The 22,779-nt window shown below is 32.5% G+C and overlaps 2 protein-coding genes across 2 annotated transcripts; both read left to right on the top strand.

Annotated features, from left to right (window-relative positions):
- The first annotated feature begins 5,163 nt into the window (after positions 1–5,163).
- LOC131601135 (transcription factor bHLH25-like) lies at positions 5,164–7,066 on the top strand. Its single transcript, XM_058872885.1, has 4 exons — positions 5,164–5,367; positions 5,463–5,612; positions 6,181–6,489; positions 6,850–7,066. Exons 1-4 carry the CDS (start codon positions 5,326–5,328, stop codon positions 6,919–6,921), a joined length of 573 nt encoding a protein of 190 aa, XP_058728868.1. The 5' UTR covers positions 5,164–5,325; the 3' UTR covers positions 6,922–7,066.
- An 11,718-nt stretch (positions 7,067–18,784) lies between these two features.
- Positions 18,785–20,938, top strand: LOC131601137 (transcription factor bHLH25-like). Its single transcript, XM_058872887.1, has 4 exons — positions 18,785–18,956; positions 19,096–19,209; positions 20,175–20,486; positions 20,776–20,938. The coding sequence occupies exons 1-4, from the start codon at positions 18,915–18,917 to the stop codon at positions 20,845–20,847; spliced, it is 540 nt and encodes a 179-aa protein (XP_058728870.1). The 5' UTR covers positions 18,785–18,914; the 3' UTR covers positions 20,848–20,938.
- Positions 20,939–22,779: the final 1,841 nt, after the last annotated feature.

The following is a 22,779-nucleotide window of genomic DNA, read 5'->3' as shown; positions in this document are numbered from 1 at the left end:
TGCAAATGATCTATCCATGGAAGCTACAGATCAAGTTGCTATTCCTGTAGTTGAAAGCGGTGAAGCTTTTTCTGATGAATCTTCTCGTCTTGCAAGGACTCTGGAAGAAATTCAGAAGAGACAGGATGAGCAAAGCTCACTCAATGCTGAGTATAGAGCTTTCATGGTGAGGCAAGATGGACACAACAATGAGGTTCAAGAGATGCTGGCCAAGATCTTGTCAAGGCTAGAGCCATCTTAGATTGAGTCTGTGTTGTTTCTTTCTTTTCGTTGCATCTGTCTTTGTGCATCTGATCTTACTTATCTTCATGTACTTCTGTACCTGCTGTTTGAACTTCAATGAAATCATCTTCTTCCTCCGTGTGTTTCGTTTTGTTTGTCTCTGAATTTTTTTTTGTTTTTTGATGATATGACAAAAAGGGGGAGAAATATGTGATAAATGATTTGATTTAATCAGTTGCTTTTACTAACAAGAACTGCAAGTTCTATATGGTTCAAGTGTTTTGTGTTTTGCAGGTATAAAGAAGTGAAGAGAATCTTCAAAGCAAACACAAGAAGCAAAACCATAAGAAGTGTTATTCTGTAAAAAGAATAAGCTCATGGAAACTGAAGCAAGCTAAGTGCTGTCAAGCTTCAGAAATCAGAAGCAAGAAAGAAGAATGAATCAGAAGCACAGATAATAGAATTTGATCCATATTTGTCTATTTGCTCTGACAAAATTCTATTTGCTCTGATACATTATTTTAGCCTATATGGCTCTGATACATATCATGTGTTCTAATATACATTGTATGTTCTGACTCGTTCATGCTGACTTTTGTCGTTTAGTTTTTGTTCTGTAACATTTCAGGATGTAGAGATGCTCTGGTGATGCTCTGGTACATTCAACAATGTTCTGATACAAATCTAGCATGAAGTGATGTTGGTAGAAATTCAAGCTCTGAAGCTATCCGAGGGAAGCAGAAATCAGAAGCTGTGAATGTTCTAAAGATCCAGAAAACTCAAGTTCTGAAGCTGTCCTAAATGGAAGCAGAAATCAGAAGCTGTGAATGTTCTGAAGATCAAAGAAATTCAAGTTCTGAAGCTGTCCTAAATGGAAGCAGAAATCAGAAGCTGTGAATGTTCTGAAGATCAAAGAAATTCAAGTTCTGAAGCTGTCCTAGATGGAAGCAGGAATCAGAAGCTATGAGTGTTCTAGGGATCTAAAGAAATTCTAGTTCTGAAGCTGTCCAATGGAAGCAGAAGTCAGAAGCTATGAATTCTCTGAAGACAGAAGCTTATGTGATCGTCTCTACCGAAATAATCAGGGAAGTCTTTTATTAAAGTTCTTCGAGTATTTATTTCAGGGGGAGATTATTTATCTCAGGGGGAGATTGTTAATCTCAGGGGGAGACATATTCATATGCTTATGCTATAGCTGTGTAATTTGTCTTTTGCCGTCTGCTCTTTCTGATCGCAAATTCATATCATTTATATATGTTTTTGTCATCATCAAAAAGGGGGAGATTGTTAGAACAAGATTTGTTCTGATCAATTATCTTAGTTTTGATGATAACAATAATATGAATTTTGCTTAAGATAATATGGTACTCTAATCCAATGCAATTTCCTTTTCAGGAAATATATAAAGAGTATGCATAATTCAGCGCTCAGAAGCTTTGTCTCAAAGGGTTCAGCATGCAACATCAGAACATGGTCTGGCAAGACATCAGAAGATGGTCGAAGCAGAATCAGAACATGGGTCTATGGAAGCATCAGAAGAACATGAGATCAGAAGCACTGAAGTTCTGATGGTATCACGCTCAGAAGCACTTCAAGGTCAGAAGATCAGAAGATGCTTTGCACCAAGCTGTTTGACTCTGATGATATTCAAACGTTGTATTCACAAACATCAGATCAGAAGGAAGTACAAGTGGCAAGCTACGCTGACTGACAAAAGGAACGTTAAAAGCTATTATAGGCAACGTCAGTAGACACAGCGTGAACAAGGCTCGAGGTAGTTGACAAAAGCGTATAACATTAAATGCGATGCTGTACGGAACACGCAAAGCATTAAATGCACTCAACGGTCATCTTCTCCAACGCCTATAAATATGAAGTTCTGATGAGAAGCAAGGTTAACGATTCTGCACAAAACAACTCATATTAACTTGCTGAAACTCTGTTCTATTCAAAGCTCAGAATCTTCATCTTCATCAAAGCTCACTACATTGCTGTTGTAATATATTAGTGAGATTAAGCTTAAACGTTAAGAGAAATATCACAGTTTGTGATTATAGCTTTTAAGAAGCAATTGTAATACTCTTAGAATTGATTACATTAAGTTGTAAGGAACTAGAGTGATCGTGTGGATCAGAATACTCTAGGAAGTCTTAGAGGTTATCTAAGCAGGTTGTAACTAGAGTGATCGTGTGGATCAGAATACTCTAGAAAGTCTTAGAGGGTATCTAAGCAGTTGTTCCTGGAGTGATCAGTGTGTGATCAGAAGACTCTGGAAGACTTAGTTGCTGACTAAGTGGAGAACCATTGTAATCCGTGCGATTAGTGGATTAAATCCTCAGTTGAGGTAAATCATCTCTGCGGGGGTGGACTGGAGTAGTTTAGTTAACAACGAACCAGGATAAAAATAACTGTGCAATTTATTTTTATCTGTCAAGTTTTTAAAGCTACACTTATTCAAACCCCCCTTTCTAAGTGTTTTTCTATCCTTCATCATATATAACTAAGAATGTCTCATAGCATTTAACTCTTACACTATTTTTAATTTTATCTCTATTTTTTACTTTAGAAATTGTTGTAAATATTAAAATGTAAAACATTTTACGGATATAATTGGAATAATGATATTGAATGTATAATTATAAATTTCTTTTACTTATATTTAAGACCATAAAAAATAATTTTCAGCTTAAAATTTGTAAAATAAAATTCAAATAAAACTATAATTTTTTTAAAAAAATTCATAATTAAAATGCAATTAAAAATAAATATTGCAAATATATGATCAATATATAAAATAAAAAACAAATCATGTAATCAATCATCTAAGTCACTCCCCTCGCCCTCCTCTTCTTTGTCATGTCGTCATTGTCTACTAGCTCCTTTAAATCTGTCATCTTTACCACGTCTATCAAAATCCTATATCCACCATAGAAAGTTTGATTCATCTGTGAGATCGTTAACTATTCAAATTCTGTGTGCGCTCATTTGCAACTTGCAACGGTTTCTCTTACCCTAATTGTTTTCTCCTCATTTCATACTCTTTAACTCTAATTGTTTTCTATTCATTTTATCTTCCAACTCCAATTGTTTTTCCTCATTTATGCTTTTCTTACCATTTTCGTGTGCTTCTTCATTCTGTGCTAAATTTCTCATAAATTTTACCATTTCAACAGTAAAATTTGAGAGAGAGAGAGAGAATTCATGTACATCATATGTAAATATTAACTAGTAAAATACATAACAATAAATGTTTAAGATGTTTAAAATTTTATATTCATGATCATTATGATAATATTTTATAATTGAATTGTTGGATTGATTTAAGTTAATTTCTACACAAAGTTATTGAAGGTGTAAGTATGTTATATTTTACACCTAGTGTTAACGAGTGAATTATAAAAGATTTTCGTAAAGGAAAAAATAATAATACGAGTCTATCAGAAGTATCCTACAAAGTAATACATTTTTGAAGAAAAAAAAGAGTGAAGAATGCAAAGTCGTAGAAATTAAAATTTACCAATACCTAAAAGAAAACACAAATGTTAAAGCGATAAAGGATAAACAAATTAAACCTTCGCAATTTAGAATGATGGACCCAAAATCTTCTATATATTTAAGATCATAGTATGACCCATCAGTTACTCATAAAAAATACAACAGAAACATATGATTTTACTAAGAAACGAAACTAGTTCCTAGAAGAAAATGTCATCATATCCTCTAGTTCCTCCTTTGACATAAATTTTCCTACAAAGTAAATTCTTTTGGATTTCTAAATAACCAAACTGTTTCAAACTAAGATAAAACTTTATCTAACTCTAAACCTAACACTAATAAATCGAACGATTTCAAACAATGAAGTTAACTCTTTGAAAAACAAAAAAACCCACCTTAACCACCTAATTTTTTTATATAAAATAGTTTCATTTCCATCTAAGTCACAAAGATATGACTAACAAAGCTATTACACAAGTCGCGAAGAGATGATTAACAAACGCTAAAATTTTGACACATTCCACCCCAAAAAGATTCGAGTCAACAATCACGTAACGTCTAAAGAGATTAAGGCTAATGAAAGCCCTACTTTAAAGTAATTTTCAAAAGAAGACAATCATCTTAGAAAGACCCTTACTCTTTTCAAAAAGAGGCGTGATCTAATTGACTCCCGTAGCAGGTTTAATAGGTTGATAGCTATTAACAAACAAAACCAAATAGCAATGTTTAATCGAGAACACTCCACCATCTCCGTGATATTACCACAAACCTTTATCGACCTTAAAATGAATAACACCTTGAATATTCACAATTAGATTACTAAGCAACTCTAACTCTCAAGCAAACACACCCCTTCAAGCAAACACACCCCTTCTCCATCTAAGTTCCTTATAAATAATATTTGAAATAAAACTATTAATATTCATTGCAAATGACTTAACTAAAAGAGAAGGGCTCTATTGAAATTTAAATGAAGTTTTAGAATTAAAATATGTTTAAAACAGTCTAAATATAAGCTTTTTAATGTCACATTATGGTGTCAAATTAACAAGTATGAAAATCTTTAATAAAGTAGAGAGAGAAATTAATAAATCATTGATTCCTAAAGTATTGACTAAAATTCCTAGAATGTTTGTGTTGCCCACAAGGAGAAAAGTCTAGTGATAGTTGATAAAGAGAATAAGCAAAATAAAATAATATAAATTAACGAGGATAAGAATTAAAAAATCATGATTTATTTCTAAATTTTTTAGAGAAAAAATATTAAATTATAATATAGTATAACATTATTTTATATATCATTTACTTACTATATATATATATATATATATATATATATATATATATATATATATATATATATATATATATATATATATATATATATATATATATATATATATATATATATATATATATATATATATATATATATATACCATAACCTCAACTACCCTTCACACGAAGATTGAATTTCCTTTTTATCGTTTTTCCTCTCTTTGTTTTTTCCTTCATCTCTCTCATTCTTTCTTTCTAGTCCACCATATCCTTTCACTCTTTCTTCTACACAATTACCTCACAAATATATATATTCTTCGCACAAAATTAATGGAGGAGTCAGGAGAAAATTGGCCTTGTGATTCTGATTTGGTAAAATGCAATTTCAATTCACTCATCACAAATTATGTACTATAGTAGAATATGTGAATAACTTTATTTTGTTTATTGTTTTAATTTATACATAGGAAATTTGTGATGATGTTATTTTCGAAGATGGAGATTCTGAATCATATGATGATGAGTTTGAAGATTCCACCGACAGAAATGGAAGATATGAGAGGGAACTCAGAGAGAAAATGTTGACACTTTCAGCCACCATACCTGGCTTGAAGAAGGTTAGTATAAAATATTTAATAGATGTCATAAGCAAAATATTTAATTTTATTCATAGGTAATATTTTTAACTTTGACGAGTGTTTTACCGCTATCATGCTCAGCTCCTGAAAATGGTTTAGATTAGTTAATGATTCTTCTACGGCTTGTATTTTCCATGTCTGAAACATTTTACCCCTATCTTGTATAAAGAGGTAACTTGTCGTCAGTCAGTTGTAACCTTCATTCTTTTGTGATTAATACCATTATTTATTAAAAAAATAATTTAATTTTAGTATATTAAAGTTAAATATTTTACATATTAAAGAGATTAAATAAAAAATATTTATAAGGATTAAAATTAAATTAAAAAAATTGTAGGAACTAAAATCAAAACGTAAAAAATAGTATATTTATTAGAACTTTATATTTAATTTTGAGATTAATCATTATACACTATCAATTGTTAGTATAAAATAAAATATTTTACAGTAACAGTTATGATTCATTGACAAATATAAATCTTCTTTATATTGTTGGTGTATTTCAATTACATTCATTAATTTTTGTATTTATTTGATAAATATGTAGATGGACGACAATTCGATCCTAGACAAAGCTAGACAGTATGTGAAACAACTTCAAGAACGTGTGAAAGAGTTGGAAGAAGTTAGATCCAACAATGTTGATAGCGATAATTGTGGAACAAGTATTGATATTCTCCCAGATGTGAAAGCAAGAGTGTTACAAAAGCAAGTGCTTATCACAATCCACTGTGAGAAACAAAAGAGTGCAATGCTCAAAATACTTACTCATCTTCAAAATCTTCATCTTCTAGTAATTTACAACAGTGTCTTGCAATTTGGAATATCCAATTTTGATATTACCATCGTTGCTCAGGTACATAAATATATTGTCATGATTTTCTTACTCATTATTAATATTTATGAAACACATATACCCTAAGTACACGACCCCGACACTAACATGGTGATTCCGATAATAATTTAAAAAAATAAATAAATTAGATGTAATCACGTGTTGGTGCAGGTGTCCAACACTGACACAGAAATAGACACAAACACGTTTTTTTTCAAAGATATCAGTGCTACGTATTACTTACTAGTTTTTAAAAGTCGCCTTAGTTTACTGCTAAATTCTAGCATATTTTTTATTTCTAAATTTTTCATTCATGTTTACTATTAAATGAGGTTAACATAAGATTTTGACTTGTTGTGATCAAATATATATATAATGCAGATGGATGATGGATACAACATTACAGTGGATGAACTAGTGAAAACACTTAGAAGAGTGATCTTGACACAATAGCATGAGATTGTTACGTATGAAACAAGTGTAATACTAGTTGTAATTGGTTTTGTTTATAATTGCGGATGTAGTTGTGCTATCTTATTTACTATATCTGTAGATCAGTTTTTAATTTTTCTACAAAGCAATTTAATTGCAAGTACATCTTATTGATATGATGTGTGTTGAAATTCACAAGTTTCAAATCGCAACATGCTACTATTTGTTACACTCTATCTTCTTTCAAGTTTTTTTAAATTTTTTTTTCATGTTATTAATAAAGTATAATTTTATAAATTATCTCATATAAAATTAAATACATTACTTAATCTATATGAGATGGTCAAAACATAGTATAACGTTAATAAAATATACTTGGTGAGAAAAGAATGTAGAAATCTTTATTGATTTGCTTCGAACTTGAATTGAATGTAAAAATGTCTCCACCATATTTTAAATTATAGTGAAAAATCTTTTATGTGGAGTGATATTATTTGAGGACAGGTCCTTTTCTGTTAAATGCATTTTGTTGGATTTTTGTGGTTGTTGGTGGATACGTGGCAGCATTAGAACATATTGATGAAAATGGTATTTGAAAATTCAAAGTATATGAATTTCACACTAACCTTTAGGATCAATTCGCCCCACCAATTATAGTATATTGGATGCAACTGAGATTAACGACGGATTTCCTTCAGGAAACAGTTGAGAGAGAGAGAGAGAGAGAGAGAGAGAGAGAGAGAGAGAGAGAGAGAGAGAGAGAGAGAGAGAGAGAGAGAGAGAGACATTAAACACCTCGAGGATCTCCATGAAAAAAGCATAGAGAAGAAAAATGACTCCTATATCTTTGATAAAAAGAGGATACAAGTAAAAGTACGACGAGGGGAGATCAGAAGGAAGAGGAAAAGTCACCCGCTTCGAGGGTTAACAATTCTCCAAGATAACCCATTCCTCATCCCCTGAGTAAGAAACATCCACTGCCGCCAGAAAGGCACAGATTTATTCCTCGGAAGTGTAAATAGAGATAAAGTCACTCGCGTGTTTGGAAACGACAGAGGAGGAAGACATTTTGTTTCTGAAAAAACTATCTATCTAGAAATCTTATTCCTAATATTGAAGCATCTTTTCTAAACAGATCCTATGAGATCTAGTACCAGAAATTAGGAAAAAGTAAAAAACTCATACTTGTGATAAGGTTGAAAGCTTCGCTGAGGGGGCCAAAGGAGATGACTCGAGCAAGTTTGTAGGAAGTCAAACAGGATGTGAAGAGAAAAATATTTCTTATAAGATAACTTAGGATCTCCTCATGGTTTTTGTTAAGTGCCAAAATGTAGTTATTTTGTGATTGTAAATAGTGGCACTTATCGATACTTTTTGTTAATAACGTTTGAATAATACCCCGTTTTGTGCATAAATACGTATACTTTGTGAATAGATATATTTTCATACACTTTTATACTTTTTGATAGTTTTCTACTCTTTTTGTAGGTATTCTTGCGTATTTGGAGCATGAGCAATAAAGTGCCGAAGACACGGCTTCAAACGCGCGATTTTGAGCGGCGGAATCAATTCATTCGGCAAATAAAGCTCAAAATAAAAGAATAATAAATCACCAATTTGGTTGATATGTTGTCATTGTTAGATAGGAAATTGAATAAGCTTTCCAACGCTTCGAACCGGGCGCAAATCGGAGTTACGGTTCTCAAGTTACGCCATTTTTACTAAAAGCTGATTTTTCAACTCAGCGAGTTGGGCGCGATGCGCGCTCCTGCGCGCGACGCGCGCTGTACCAGATCCAGAATTTTATAAATAGGCGGAAATCAGATATTTTAGGGCATGGTTGGATATTTTAGAGCTCCACACCATCCAATAGCATTTTTTGAGTGGAAAGATGCTAGAAAACACATTGGAGCTGTCAAATGGATGATCCGAGGTTGAATCCTTCATCAATCGGAGCCGACAAACCGTGAGATTTTTGGGTTTTTCTTCTTTTCTTCTCTTTGTGGTTTCATTTGTGGGTTTTGTATATATATACTTTGATCTCATGTATATTTGTCGCCCATGGTGTTGTATAAAGTTGCTTTACAATATAAACTTGTTTTTCCTGATTTTTTACATCTTGATGTTTGGGTTATGTTTGGTGGGTTGTTTTGCATCTTGATGTTAGGGGTTTGTGTTGTTGTAGAAATAGACTTCACAAATCTTGATTAGGAGAGATAATCATTAGCTTCTTGATTGTAGAGATAGATGAAGAGTTAATGTTCACTTTGTGTTGGTTCGTAATGCTACCGGGTTGTTTGATTGGTGGAGAGATCGTCGATCGAGCAATACGGTAAGCTACCGTATGTTTGGTTGGTGGAGAAATCGTCAACTAAGCATACGATAGAACTCGTGGCGGTGTTTGGACACGAATGCCGACAACGGGCAACACGTGAATGGTTTAAGGAGTATAGTAAACTGAGTGCAACTGGTCGATAAGTTTAAGTTTGTGAAGAGTAGATTATATGCAATACTTGATAGTTTCTTCTATTTGAAGAATGTATTCTTTTTGTGTTGATATTTACTTTTCCATTTCATTATTTAAATTCATTCAAAACCAAACTCATAACTAAGAATCCGTCGAACGGCAATTCGGTATCACCAATCTCTGTGGACACGATAAATTCCCGGATAAATATTTCCAAAACTTTTGTTGCTTGCCGCTTTACCGCCCCAACAAAATGGCGCCGTTGCCGGGGATTGGTGTTTTTATTGAATTTGCATTGCGATAGTTTCTTTGGTTTTGATTTTTGTGAATATCGTATATTTTGTGCCTAGACTCATACTTGTGTATTTTTGTATAGTTATACTTGTTCGTTTTGTTTGGTAAACTGACTAAACAAGTTGAACTCGGATTAGCTCTTAAAATTACATATCTTCACTTTTCAACTTGTTTAGTCAATTTCACCATTCCGTTGTAAGTTGTGTTTTTCTTAATGTTTGAGTATGTACACATATGTGTTGTTTAAGTTTTGTTGTAAATTTTATTGTTTCGTAACGTTTGTTCAAGTGTATGCTTAGGACACTTTCTTTAGGTTGCATTGAGGCGTGAGCGTTGACGTATCGTAGAGGAAGCTACTACCGTGCATAATAAAGGCGTCGAGCTTACGACGTAAAACAAGCGCTTGTTGGGAGGCACCCCAACGGTTGTATATTTTTCTGTTTTAATTTTCTGTAAATGAGTAGTGTAGGTGTTAAGTGGTGGCGCACTGGAAATTCTGGTTTTCTGAACTGGTTTGGTTTTTCTGGTGTAGCGCGCGTCGCGCGCAAAGAGGGCGCGTCGCGCGGCCTGGGAGCTAAAGAGCTTGGTTTGGCAGAACTTTGCGCGCGTCGCGCGGTCTTGAGAGCGCGTCGCGCGCCTTGTAACTTTTGGCCAGTGAATTTCTTTTTAATGGTTCATTTGCCTAGTTTTTTTTCCACTTACACCAAGGCTTTGTAGTATAGTATTTTATAGTTTTATTTTTAATTCTCTTGTTTGTGTTTAGATTCAAATTTTGGCCCGATTACTTGGAATCACATTTGGTAATTCTCCGATTGTGATAGATTCAACATGCCGGTTGTGCGGTAATGATTGTTCGAATTTGTACATAGCAAGGTACTCGTTTATCGCTTTCTATAGCATAGCATGATTAGGAGACTTTTCATTTGTACAATTTTCATATTACTCATTCTTTTTGCATAACTTGCTCATGACTTGAATCACAATTAGTTATCCTTTTTACCATAAATGTGAGGTGGCTTTCCATTGTGTATATATGTGAGTGACCGACATTTCTTGTTTTAACTGGATATTATTATGTTTAATCTTTCGTTTGTATTGATTTTGTGAATGCACGAAAGTGATCAAGGCACTTGTTTGATTTTGAGCACAACTACCATAGCCAAATACCAATTCACCTTGTGAGTGTGTGACCATTAGTAACCCCTTTTGAGCCTTTTTGTCAATATCCATACTGTTTTTGCTTAATGCTTGTCTAGGAGCGTTTGGTTTTCATTTGTGTATGTATGTTTGATTCTTTGTTTTCTTGAACCCTCAACTATGATGTTTAGTTGTATTTTTACCTTGCCTTAGAAAGTAGGGAGTATTCACACTTTGATACCATGGTTGAATTCAAGTTGGGGAGAGAATGTTTACTTACTTTTTGGTTGATTGATTATGAGGTTGTGGAAAGAAAAAGAAAACAAATGTGAAAAAAAAAAAAAGTGAAAAAGAAAGAAAAGAAAAAGAAAGTAGAAAAGAGAAAAAAATTTGAAGAAAAAAAATATCAAAAAGAGTTTGGAATAAGATTTGTGTTAATAAGTATTGTGTTTGGTGTGAAACATGTGATGAAGAAGAAGTTTGATTGGAATTGTATTGTTTGAAACTTTGTGGAAGTAATTACTCCCTTAGGTTTATGCAAGTTTTTGTTTTGATTAGCTTTAGGACTTATCACTTGTTTGTTAACCGAGCCACATTACAACCTTTAAAGCCCTTGTGATTCGTGCGGTTGCATTTTCAATACTATTTTTAGATAAACGCATAATTTTGTCTTTTGTTTGCAAGATTGTTGGATGAGTGTTCAAAGTCCTCACCTTTCGGTGTTTTTCATCTACCGATGAGTTTTTGCTAGGCGTGATTCGTGATTGAGCATGTTTTGTTTAGAATGTTTTTGTATGAATTTTTGTACTTAGGAATCGTTTCATTTTCATGTTGTCGTTGTAGGATAATGGTAAGTATTTACTTTGTTCGTACGTTTTTATTTGAACCGTACAATTGTTTCGTTTTTCTAAACTTTGTTGATTCTTGATTCTTTGGATTTTCACTTTTGCGATTTGAGTGTTTGGCCTTGTTTGAGGACAAACAAATTCAAGTTGGGGAGAGTTGTTAAGTGCCAAAATGTAGTTATTTTGTGATTGTAAATAGTGGCACTTATCGATACTTTTTGTTAATAACGTTTGAATAATACCCCGTTTTGTGCATAAATACGTATACTTTGTGAATAGATATATTTTCATACACTTTTATACTTTTTGATAGTTTTCTACTCTTTTTGTAGGTATTCTTGCGTATTTGGAGCATGAGCAATAAAGTGCCGAAGACACGGCTTCAAACGCGCGATTTTGAGCGGCGGAATCAATTCATTCGGCAAATAAAGCTCAAAATAAAAGAATAATAAATCACCAATTTGGTTGATATGTTGTCATTGTTAGATAGGAAATTGAATAAGCTTTCCAACGCTTCGAACCGGGCGCAAATCGGAGTTACGGTTCTCAAGTTACGCCATTTTTACTAAAAGCTGATTTTTCAACTCAGCGAGTTGGGCGCGATGCGCGCTCCTGCGCGCGACGCGCGCTGTACCAGATCCAGAATTTTATAAATAGGCGGAAATCAGATATTTTAGGGCATGGTTGGATATTTTAGAGCTCCACACCATCCAATAGCATTTTTTGAGTGGAAAGATGCTAGAAAACACATTGGAGCTGTCAAATGGATGATCCGAGGTTGAATCCTTCATCAATCGGAGCCGACAAACCGTGAGATTTTTGGGTTTTTCTTCTTTTCTTCTCTTTGTGGTTTCATTTGTGGGTTTTGTATATATATACTTTGATCTCATGTATATTTGTCGCCCATGGTGTTGTATAAAGTTGCTTTACAATATAAACTTGTTTTTCCTGATTTTTTACATCTTGATGTTTGGGTTATGTTTGGTGGGTTGTTTTGCATCTTGATGTTAGGGGTTTGTGTTGTTGTAGAAATAGACTTCACAAATCTTGATTAGGAGAGATAATCATTAGCTTCTTGATTGTAGAGATAGATGAAGAGTTAATGTTCACTTTGTGTTGGTTCGTAATGCTACCGGGTTGTTTGATTGGTGGAGAGATCGTCGATCGAGCAATACGGTAAGCTACCGTATGTTTGGTTGGTGGAGAAATCGTCAACTAAGCATACGATAGAACTCGTGGCGGTGTTTGGACACGAATGCCGACAACGGGCAACACGTGAATGGTTTAAGGAGTATAGTAAACTGAGTGCAACTGGTCGATAAGTTTAAGTTTGTGAAGAGTAGATTATATGCAATACTTGATAGTTTCTTCTATTTGAAGAATGTATTCTTTTTGTGTTGATATTTACTTTTCCATTTCATTATTTAAATTCATTCAAAACCAAACTCATAACTAAGAATCCGTCGAACGGCAATTCGGTATCACCAATCTCTGTGGACACGATAAATTCCCGGATAAATATTTCCAAAACTTTTGTTGCTTGCCGCTTTACCGCTCCAACAGTTTTGTGAAAATATGCACTATATCTACACGTGCCATTACCATTTGCAACTTTGAAAACAAGCCATCATTTATTACATTAAATGAAGGAAAACACGTCTCCAACGTGATTGACTGACACCTCGGGTAACATACCATAATTAAATAGAGGACACCTAGACGCTAACTTATACGGCGGAGATAATAACCAAAGATCTTGCCTACTATTTTATTCGCCCTTCACCGAGGGAGTCACCTACTAATTCACTATCCCTTCATTGAGGGACTCACCTACTACTTCTCTAGCTTTTCACCGAGGGATTCACCTTTAAGGGGAATGCCACCATCCAGAGAAACCTTCTCAGTCAAGGAAACTGTCAACAGGGCGAGGGAAGCATTATGGAAAGGATGGTAGTTTTAAACACTCCGCCCTTTTAAGAAAAAGTCCTCGTGCTTGAATGACTGTGTAGTGGTTGGTATATTTGGTAAAACCTCCAAATTAGGATGCCCCTCGCCTAATAGTTGGGCCTCTTAGACGGGATCTAGGGGAATTGTTCGAGAAGTCTCACAAACGTGAAAGTCAAGCAATAGAAAGTCTCAATTAACTCCGAGATGATAAGCGGTCAATAACTTCCCTTAGTAAGAGGGTAGCGGTTAAGACCATGTCTAGAAAGTAAAAATCCTAGGTCAACGAAGACTCTATAAGTACATTATCCCTCAAAGGGATAAAGGAGAAACTCTAAGTCATACACACTCTTCACTACTCAAAGAGCACCACACTCGTAATCACCCTAAAGTATTCAACCTATCGAATCGTCTGTCAGCAACCCAATATTGCCGACCACCTACAGCGTCTCTCATCAAACGTGAGTAGGTCCCTTAAACAGCCTAAAAAATATCATATAGGGCTTCTCATCACTGTGAACTAGCCCCCACCATTCAAACGTGTAATATACCTATTAAGACATCTTCTGAGTTTCTCTGTCCTTGCAGAGGAGACACGCACACCCTATACTTTTTAACAAATATAAAAAATAATTTACAAATCTAATTAAAAAAATTATGACATTTTTATTGTTAAGTAATATATAATTTAGGACATGTAATATATATTATCAACAAACTTTAAATTATTTCAAATTTTTTTATACATGATATTTATGAAAGTATTAGATAATTTAACATTTTAATTGATTGATTTGATTTTAACATAAAATTATTGAATGTTAGTATACTAAATTTAATTCATAATCTCAACTAAATCCTTACTCATTAATATAAATGAAGTAAGATGTTTATATGAAATTTATCAATGACCTTACTTGATAAATTTAAAATAATCTACTCAGGCCTACCTACTAAGGCTAATTTGACCTTTAAAATAAAAAATTTAATTGGAAAATCCACATGAACATTGGATAATCTCCGCCTTAAATAAATTGGACAAATTCAGTCACCGACACATAATTATAGATACGACAGAAAATGTAAAATAGAAGTCTACATCAAATATTTAATTCATAAATTTATTACTCCAAAAAATAAAATAGAATAAAAAGACTAAAATAGAAAGTCGTTTATTCTATATAGATTATGAAATAGTTGAATTTTTGTAGTAAATAGTTATATAGTACGAAACACGCGAACCTCGCTTCCTTCCCATGCTTTTAGCATGCTGGCTGAGTCGATCTAAGGTTGACACGTATCACTCATTCAACGGTGTAGATGCAACTTGCATGTTTAACGTATATGTAATGTAATAATAATACACATTGCGGTGAATGATGATGCTCGTACATTACGCAAGCAGAGATATTTGTGATCTCAAAATGTCTCGATATAATTTTATTTTTATTTTGTAAAACAACTTCAATTAGATTTATTAATTGTATGATCTAATTAATAGAATTTAGTTTTTTTTTCTAAACAGAATTAAAACTATGTGTGAATTGAGGTGATAAATTCTGACACAGTATTATACGTTTTTGGTGCAACCGAATGTAAAGTAAATTATAGGCGGGCTGATTTGGTAGGGAGGATCACAGTTCGACCTTCCACAATTATGATTGGGAGAGATCTGTAACCTTTTAATGTCAAAACTGATCCCAAACCGAACTATACCGAAAGTAATAAAAAAAAATGTAGCTGGCTTTGTTTAGTAAACATTTTGTCTCTTCGAAATGCTTTATTTGATTTTTAATTTTTTAGATATAAATCAAAATATTCTTTAGGAAAATTACAATTAATGCTAAGCTCTCTATTCAAAGTTTTACGATTTAATTTTCTTGCTTTTCCCTATGAGTATTAATATTGTTAATTATTATTATACAAATTTGTTTATTAAAATGATTGGATATTGTACTCGTAAAAAATACAATAATTTATAAACCTGCTTATGGGTATGATCGTCAGAAGGAGGGCCTGAATGCTAACTTGTGTGACATTAGTCAATGAATGTTTTGGCTCGTTGCTAGAGTATAGGAAGGAGAAAGTTTCTAACCTATAAGTTCAACCATGATTCTTGGATTTTGATCAAATCATGAGAGTGTGAGGAATCATCATCCCTTCTTCCAGTGGTGAAGCCAGAAAAATTATATAGTCTGGACAAAAATTTAAAGACCGCAAATTCAGTATATATGATATAAATAGTGATCAATTAAAATAAAAAGGACTCGTTCAAAAATTTCTAAGGATAACATGCTTTTTGAACTCATGGACTCTCTAAGGATTTTCATTGGAGGTGCTCTAATATGATGGTTGGTTTATTTTTTTCTTTGTGTTTAGTTGCTTTCAAGAATTTTCAAAGTGATGAAAACAGCATCGTCTTGCTTTTACTATTTCATTCATTACATATTGGAAATAAGAAATCATGTGAAAGTAAGGTAGCATTTTTTTAAGTACAAACAATAAAGCATATCAACTGAGTATTTTTTAAGACAGAAACAATGAAAATATCCCCTAAGCAGGATCATTATCTCAATGTCTAACTAACTCGCAATATTAAAGTTTGGAAATAACTAAATATCAGGATCGAGTGTGAGTGTGTGTAATTACTGCATATATTTTGTGTCATTTCACTTGTCCACCGTAGATTATCTTTACTCCCATTTTGGACAAAAAGTTATAATTTATATTTCTGTAATTGTAGATTACATACTCTGGAGCATTACTGGAAGTTTGCATGAGGAAACTTGTTTTCTATCCTGAAATTGTTGGCTTTATTGAAGATGAAAAAGACCAATTCCCTTCAGTTAAAGTTCAATATATTTTTAATTCCCCGCCAAAGTTAATTATGCTGCATAATGCGGGGCAACATAAAGAAACAATCAGGTGAGACTTCAGGTGATACCTTTTGAAGAACATCTAAGATTGAGACTAATCACATGACCAGAAACAAGGGTAGTGTTAGGATAGATTTTACCTTGAATGCTTTCACAACCAAGATTGAGACTAATCACATGACCAGAAAAAATATCACAGGTGACACCAAGCCATGAACAACAATCTGTCTCGTCTTTCCATGTTGCTGTTTTCTGAGGTTGGTCATGACAAGTATAGTTTGTATATGTTGTGAATGAGGACTTGAATTGAAGCAATGCATAGCTATCTTTAGAATGACATAAAAGACTATAAGACAAAGAAGGATGGAAAATCAAAAAGAAAAGGTGCAAAGAGATGAGAAACAACCTCATGGAACATACTATCTTCAGAAACATCCTCACTCTTGGTGTGCTCCACGCCCTCAGTCTCCACCAAGCTAACCTTTGACAAGATCTTGCCCGACACTCTTACAGACCTTCTTATGTTGTAGGCATTCTGGCATCGCCCTTGCGTGTAGAGATCTTCGAGCTTTCCGATTTTTTCACCGGCTTCCTTTGAGTTGTAGCTCTACCAATTGTTTGAGGTTGAACAGCCGGGGTACCAATATCACCACCTTCCTTCGGATTTGAAATTTCACCCAATCCCTTAACCTATAATAATGTCTAATTTCAACAATTCATCGCATGAGGATCAATAACTTTAAAGGTTAGCAAAAACTTACAAACCTAAAATCAAATCAACAAAATTAAACCCTAGAAATGAATCGAATAGATATAAAGAGAGTAAATAGATGAAGAACTAATTACCCGAGGAAGAACGGCGAGAATGTCTGCCATGGCAACGTTTTTCATATTAGCCAGAATCTTGTTCCTCTTGCAAAGAGCTTGAAGCTCCTTTCTTGGGAGACCGTGAAACTCAATAAATGAGAATTGAGAACAAAACAAAACAATGTGATTTGGGTTTTTTGAAGTGATTGCAGTTTGCGGCGATTCAAAAAAAATAAGCGAAGAATAAGGTAAATTGATGAAGAGCTCGGGCAGCTGCCCGATGTCGCCGCGCGCTGGCGTCGCCTCTGCCTTCTTCATTGAAAAAGTCGATGAGGACCCAGTGTATGAGTTGACATGTTTAATCACGATCTATATTTGAAGTATTTAGTCTCGCTGTCATGCATGGAGCGTTAGGTCACGTGGTATGAAGAACCACCTTGTCGATTAATGGACCTGAGTTCCATGATGACTTAATCGGATTGGTGTTTGGCAGATATGGGTTCGAACTAGGAAATCCACATTCTAGCCGTGGTAGATCATACGATCATTTTATGATTCTTTTATGAGACTTTGGACAGTTTGAGTTTTAGATCACTTTTGTTCTTGATTAGAATTTTTTCAATCTATGTATAATATATATTTGTGTTGTCTATTATTATAAAAATTAATTAAACTTTAAAAATCTCTAATTTATTATTTTCAAATTTTTATTTTAACTCATGTCTTATATCTTTAAATTTGTTGATCCGGTCTAATATTTTTTCTCTCTCAAAGGGCCCGTTTATTTTGGCTTTTTTAAAAAATGATTTTTATAATGTTACAAAATTTTGTGAAAAAAATTTTTACAAAGAATTTTTCTATAAAAGCTTCAAATGAAAATTTTGTTTTAATTGTTATTCTTAAAATGAGATTTTAGGTATTTCATCTATTTATAGGTAAAAAATTCGGATATCAAAATTTCGAAAAATCACTTAATTTTGAAGCTATTTCAAATAGATTTTCATAAAAATCATTTTTGAAATACAACTTTTTGAAAAAATTGTAATTTTGACAAAGTTTTGGTCTTCAATAATCTATGTTTATGTTCTAGGATGTCAAAATTAGTGTTTCATTTTAGAAAAAACAAATATAAAATAACTTGTAATATTTTGAAAAACGATTTTAAAAAATCTAATTTAAAAATATAAAAAAAAATCCATTTTTTTAAAGCTAAAACAAACCGGCCCAAAATCTCTAATTAATTTAAAAGTGATATCTCTTATTAATTTAAAAGTGATTTTTCCATGTGATTGATAGAGTCTTTACTTGTAAGTTGATCCATCCAATGGGTCATTTTGAATAGATAATAAATAAAATATGATCAACTAGATCTTGTTCACCTGGATCAACTTAACATAATTGGAAAGTTCTTTATTTATATTAATAAAAGTCGACAATGAAGTGAGTTACTCCCACACTTCATATTATTACCCACCTCACAATCTCAGCTACCCTTCACTTTAGAACACCAATATTTAGCTCTCTTTTTTTCATTGTTTTTCTTCTTTTTTTCCTTTTTTTTTTTCATTATTCCTTCCCAAAACAACCACCTCTTAACTTTATATTATATATACTTTTTGATATCATATAATTTTATATATCTTAATGGAGGAATCGGGCGAAAATTGGCCTTCTGATTCTGATTTGGTAAAAACAATTGTACTCATAACTCATATATCTTTATTTTTAGTTTAAACAAACTCATAACTCATATATAGTAGTATACATGAATATTATGAATATAATTAACTCTGATATTTTGTTTGTTGTTTTTATTTATACAAAGGGAAAATGGAATGATGCCATTTTTGAAGATGGAGAATCTGAATATGTGTGGGATGATGAGAGTAAACTCAAAGAAAGATTCTTGGCACTTTCAGAAGCCATAGGTTCAAAGAAGGTTTGTAATTAATTAAAGTTTTGTTAACATAACTTTGCTGACTAACTGTTACTAATATATATGGATCTAGATTTCCATGCTTCCAGCCGTCCAATTGAAATAAATAAGGCAAAGATCCTTTAAACGGGCCTCCGCTGGTAGACGGTGAGATTAATCCTTCTTAAATTAGTCAGTCGCAGGGCCGGATATCAAAATTTCAAAAAAAAATAAATAAGACAAAGATCCATGATATATCTATTTTTTTATGTACCCTCTTTTCCTCTCACAAAAATAATTCTTATTTTTGAAAAAACTAATATAACTTTTTTATATAAATTTTTTTAATATTAAAAAAATTAAAATTTAACCTAATTCGTATTTATAAAAAGTTTGATCTAATTTATTCTTATAAAATAAAAATGTAAGGTGTAAGATGATGGTCTATATAAATTCTTTTATAAATTTTATCTTTAATCAATTTGAGACTTGCATTTTTTCAATAAAAAACTATTTCTTTCTTCACAATAAGATGATCAGTTATTCGAAGAGGACAGTGTTAGCGGTGATATAGCTCGGCAACTGTGAGGAGTCTTTGGTTAATGCATAATAATATTATTTTTAACAATGCCTCATGATGACTGTATGACAGCCATTATTTTCAGCTCTGGGACTTGGTTATGTTCATTTTGCACCGTTGAAGTCTGTTGTAATTTCCACATTTGAAATACTTTTCCTCTCATATGTTTTAATTTGTAGAGGTTTTCCGTCTTGTAATTCAGGTAGAGTATCTCTTATACTCCCTTTTAATAGATCCTTTGTCTATAAAAAAAATAAAAAATAAAAAACCATTGTTCATTTTAAATATTTGATGCAAAGGGTTCTAACTAACTAAATTAGCCCAACTAACTTTTTACATAATTAGAAAAAAAATAATAAATACATTGTAACATAATTAATATAATTTTCTTTATATAATTATTTTGTAGATGGACCGCAATTCAATTCTAGTCAAAGCAAGACAATATGTGAAAAAACTTCAAAAGCGTGTAAAAGAGTTAGAACAAGATGTTGAATCCAATGTTTCTAGCAACAACATTTGTCGAACAAATGCTAATATTCTTCCCGACGTGAGAGCCAAAGTATTAGAAAAAGAAGTTTTAGTCACAATCCATTGTGAGAAACAAAAGAATGTTGTGCTCAAAATACTAACCCACCTTGAAAATCTTCATCTTTTAGTAGTGAGTAGTAATGTCTTGCAATTTGGAACATTCACCATTCACATCACCATTGTTGCCCAGGTACATAATGCATAGTTCAAATTAGTATGGGTTAAATAAGTTTTTGGCCTTATAAATATTGCAATTTTATTTTTAGTCCCTTTTAGGTTTTGGCAACAGTTTTAACTGATTTTGACAATAATTTTTTTTTTTTGTAAAAACCATTGCCTAAAGGCAGGGGAGACTAAAAATAAAAACTACAATATTTATAGTGACAAAAAACTTATTTAACCCTTTATTTATTGATTACGAATAAAATGATTGATGTGATAAAATGAAAATCTTATTAACTATGAATGTATAATGCCAGATGTGTGATGGATGCAGCATTACAATGGATGAATTAGTGAAAAGTCTCATAATAGTGATCATGGCAAAGTAGCATGTGTTAGTTACGTATGAAACAAGTGTAATATTGGTTGTAATTTTGTTTTATTGTCATTATGTAGTTGCGGTATTTTATTTATATTATGTGTTGATCCATTTTAATTACTCTAAAAGATTTAATCATTGTTATCTTATTCAAATATTGACATTGTAAGTAGGGGAATGACTACTTGATATTATTGTATAGATTTAAATGTATTTTTACCTCTATTTAAATTTTAATTAGGTTTTACTCCCTTATTTTAATATTTAGTTTTCTATTGCCCTATTTAACAATTAGAGGAGACTTTTATTGTCCTATTTTAATTTTGAATGTAAATCTGACATGTTTATCTAATAAGTGACATTAATGTGTAAATGATTCTTTGGCTCTTTAACATAACGTTGAGATGCATTTGTGACAGAGGGATTTTCAAATTGAAAAAAAGAAAGATAGACTCAATGCTCATGTTAGAGGTATTATTAGTGTCACCTAACATTCAAAAATATATTGGGAAAGATGCTGCTTGAGAGACCACAAAAATTATTATTGATGATTTAAACAAAGATTTGATCTCGTGGATAACAAAAATTTAAGAAAGAATGTGTCATTGAGAAGTTTCTTAACATAGTTCATGTTACAAATACAAGTGTCATGTCTTTAAAGTTAGCACTAGAGTATTATTAGCAAAGTACAATTTAAACTTGTCAAGATATCGTGGATAACTATATAATGGGGAAAGTAATATGCAAAGAGATTTTAATGGCCTCAAAAGTTTGATATTAAAAGAAAATAAGTGTTAATAATCTAAAAAGGCGTTCTTCTAGGACTCCTAATTGGGCATGTAAACAAGGTCTTTTCATGATCTTCAGGGTTTCAAGTGATTTGATTCTACCCTGAATATCCATCCAAGAAGAAATCGATTAATTGACTGAAATTCTGGCACTTGAAATACAGAGGCCACTGCTGATGTCACAACATCGGATAATGATGTCAAGACAGATGTTACAACATCGTATGACTGACATAACAGAATAACCCCAACCAGACTGTAACTACAGAATGATAATCATCACAGACACCTGTTATGACAAATGTCTCAACATAAACCACAATGACATGACATATGTAATGATATCATCTGCTAACAAAACACACTTTTACCAAAATCGTGCATAATTAAGTTGTAGAATGGTAAATAACATAGTCAATTGTTAACCCAGTTCGGTGAAACATCACTTATTCTAGGGGCTACCAAGCCAGAAAGAATATCCACTATAATAGTATTAGTTCAAAGTCTAAACAGTCCTAAATTACAATTTCTCTCTTAATCACTGCGTCGTGCAACTTCTACCTAGAAATCACCATCTAGATATGAGAAATCCCATCTCACTTTCAACAATCACCTCAGTAATAAAACAGTCCCAAAACAGTCCCAATCACATTTACTGTTTCCAAATAAGTCACAGTTCCAGTGACAATACAAGTCACAATTCTAGTGACACAAACTAATCACAATCCAAATGACTAGTAACCAAAGTAGAAGATTGCACTTGCAATATAAAATAATACTTAGTCAAGAACCTTAATTAACTAAGAACAATATTTGGTCTTGCTTAAAAGCTTCGACCAAGAACAATACTTAACTCTATACTTAAAAGCTTCAAGAGTGAGAATAATAACTTGACAAACAATAAAGTAACAATCAGTCTATCACATGGTATCAAAAGATATATGGTGCAAACAATAGTACAGAAAAAACTTAACCCCTCGGTTTTTCCATTAAACTAAGATAATAACATTGAAATATTACCTCGGTTCTACAAAATACCAAGTGTTAATATTGGGTGCGCCATCCAATTTTGAAAATAATAAAATGCAGATGCTGAGAATTGAAACCACGTGCAGAGAACTTTATCCCTCGACGCTTAAATAACCGAGGTCTTA

The sequence above is a fragment of the Vicia villosa genome, linkage group LG5, assembly GCF_029867415.1.
Source record: "Vicia villosa cultivar HV-30 ecotype Madison, WI linkage group LG5, Vvil1.0, whole genome shotgun sequence".
Taxonomy (NCBI): domain Eukaryota; kingdom Viridiplantae; phylum Streptophyta; class Magnoliopsida; order Fabales; family Fabaceae; genus Vicia; species Vicia villosa.
Note: the sequence above shows the minus strand (reverse complement) of the source record. Positions and strands in the feature narration are given on the sequence as shown.

What these genes read in the sequence shown, in the direction of transcription:
- LOC131601137 (XM_058872887.1), top strand. Translation starts at nt 18,915, where the DNA reads ATGGAGGAATCGGGCGAAAATTGGCCTTCTGATTCTGATTTG. An exon ending in GGCCTTCTGATTCTGATTTG is followed by an intron (nt 18,957 to 19,095) that starts GTAAAAACAATT and finishes ATTTATACAAAG; the next exon opens with GGAAAATGGAATGATGCCAT. An exon ending in AAGCCATAGGTTCAAAGAAG is followed by an intron (nt 19,210 to 20,174) that starts GTTTGTAATTAA and finishes ATTATTTTGTAG; the next exon opens with ATGGACCGCAATTCAATTCT.
- LOC131601135 (XM_058872885.1), top strand. Translation starts at nt 5,326, where the DNA reads ATGGAGGAGTCAGGAGAAAATTGGCCTTGTGATTCTGATTTG. An exon ending in GGCCTTGTGATTCTGATTTG is followed by an intron (nt 5,368 to 5,462) that starts GTAAAATGCAAT and finishes ATTTATACATAG; the next exon opens with GAAATTTGTGATGATGTTAT. An exon ending in ATATTACCATCGTTGCTCAG is followed by an intron (nt 6,490 to 6,849) that starts GTACATAAATAT and finishes TATATAATGCAG; the next exon opens with ATGGATGATGGATACAACAT.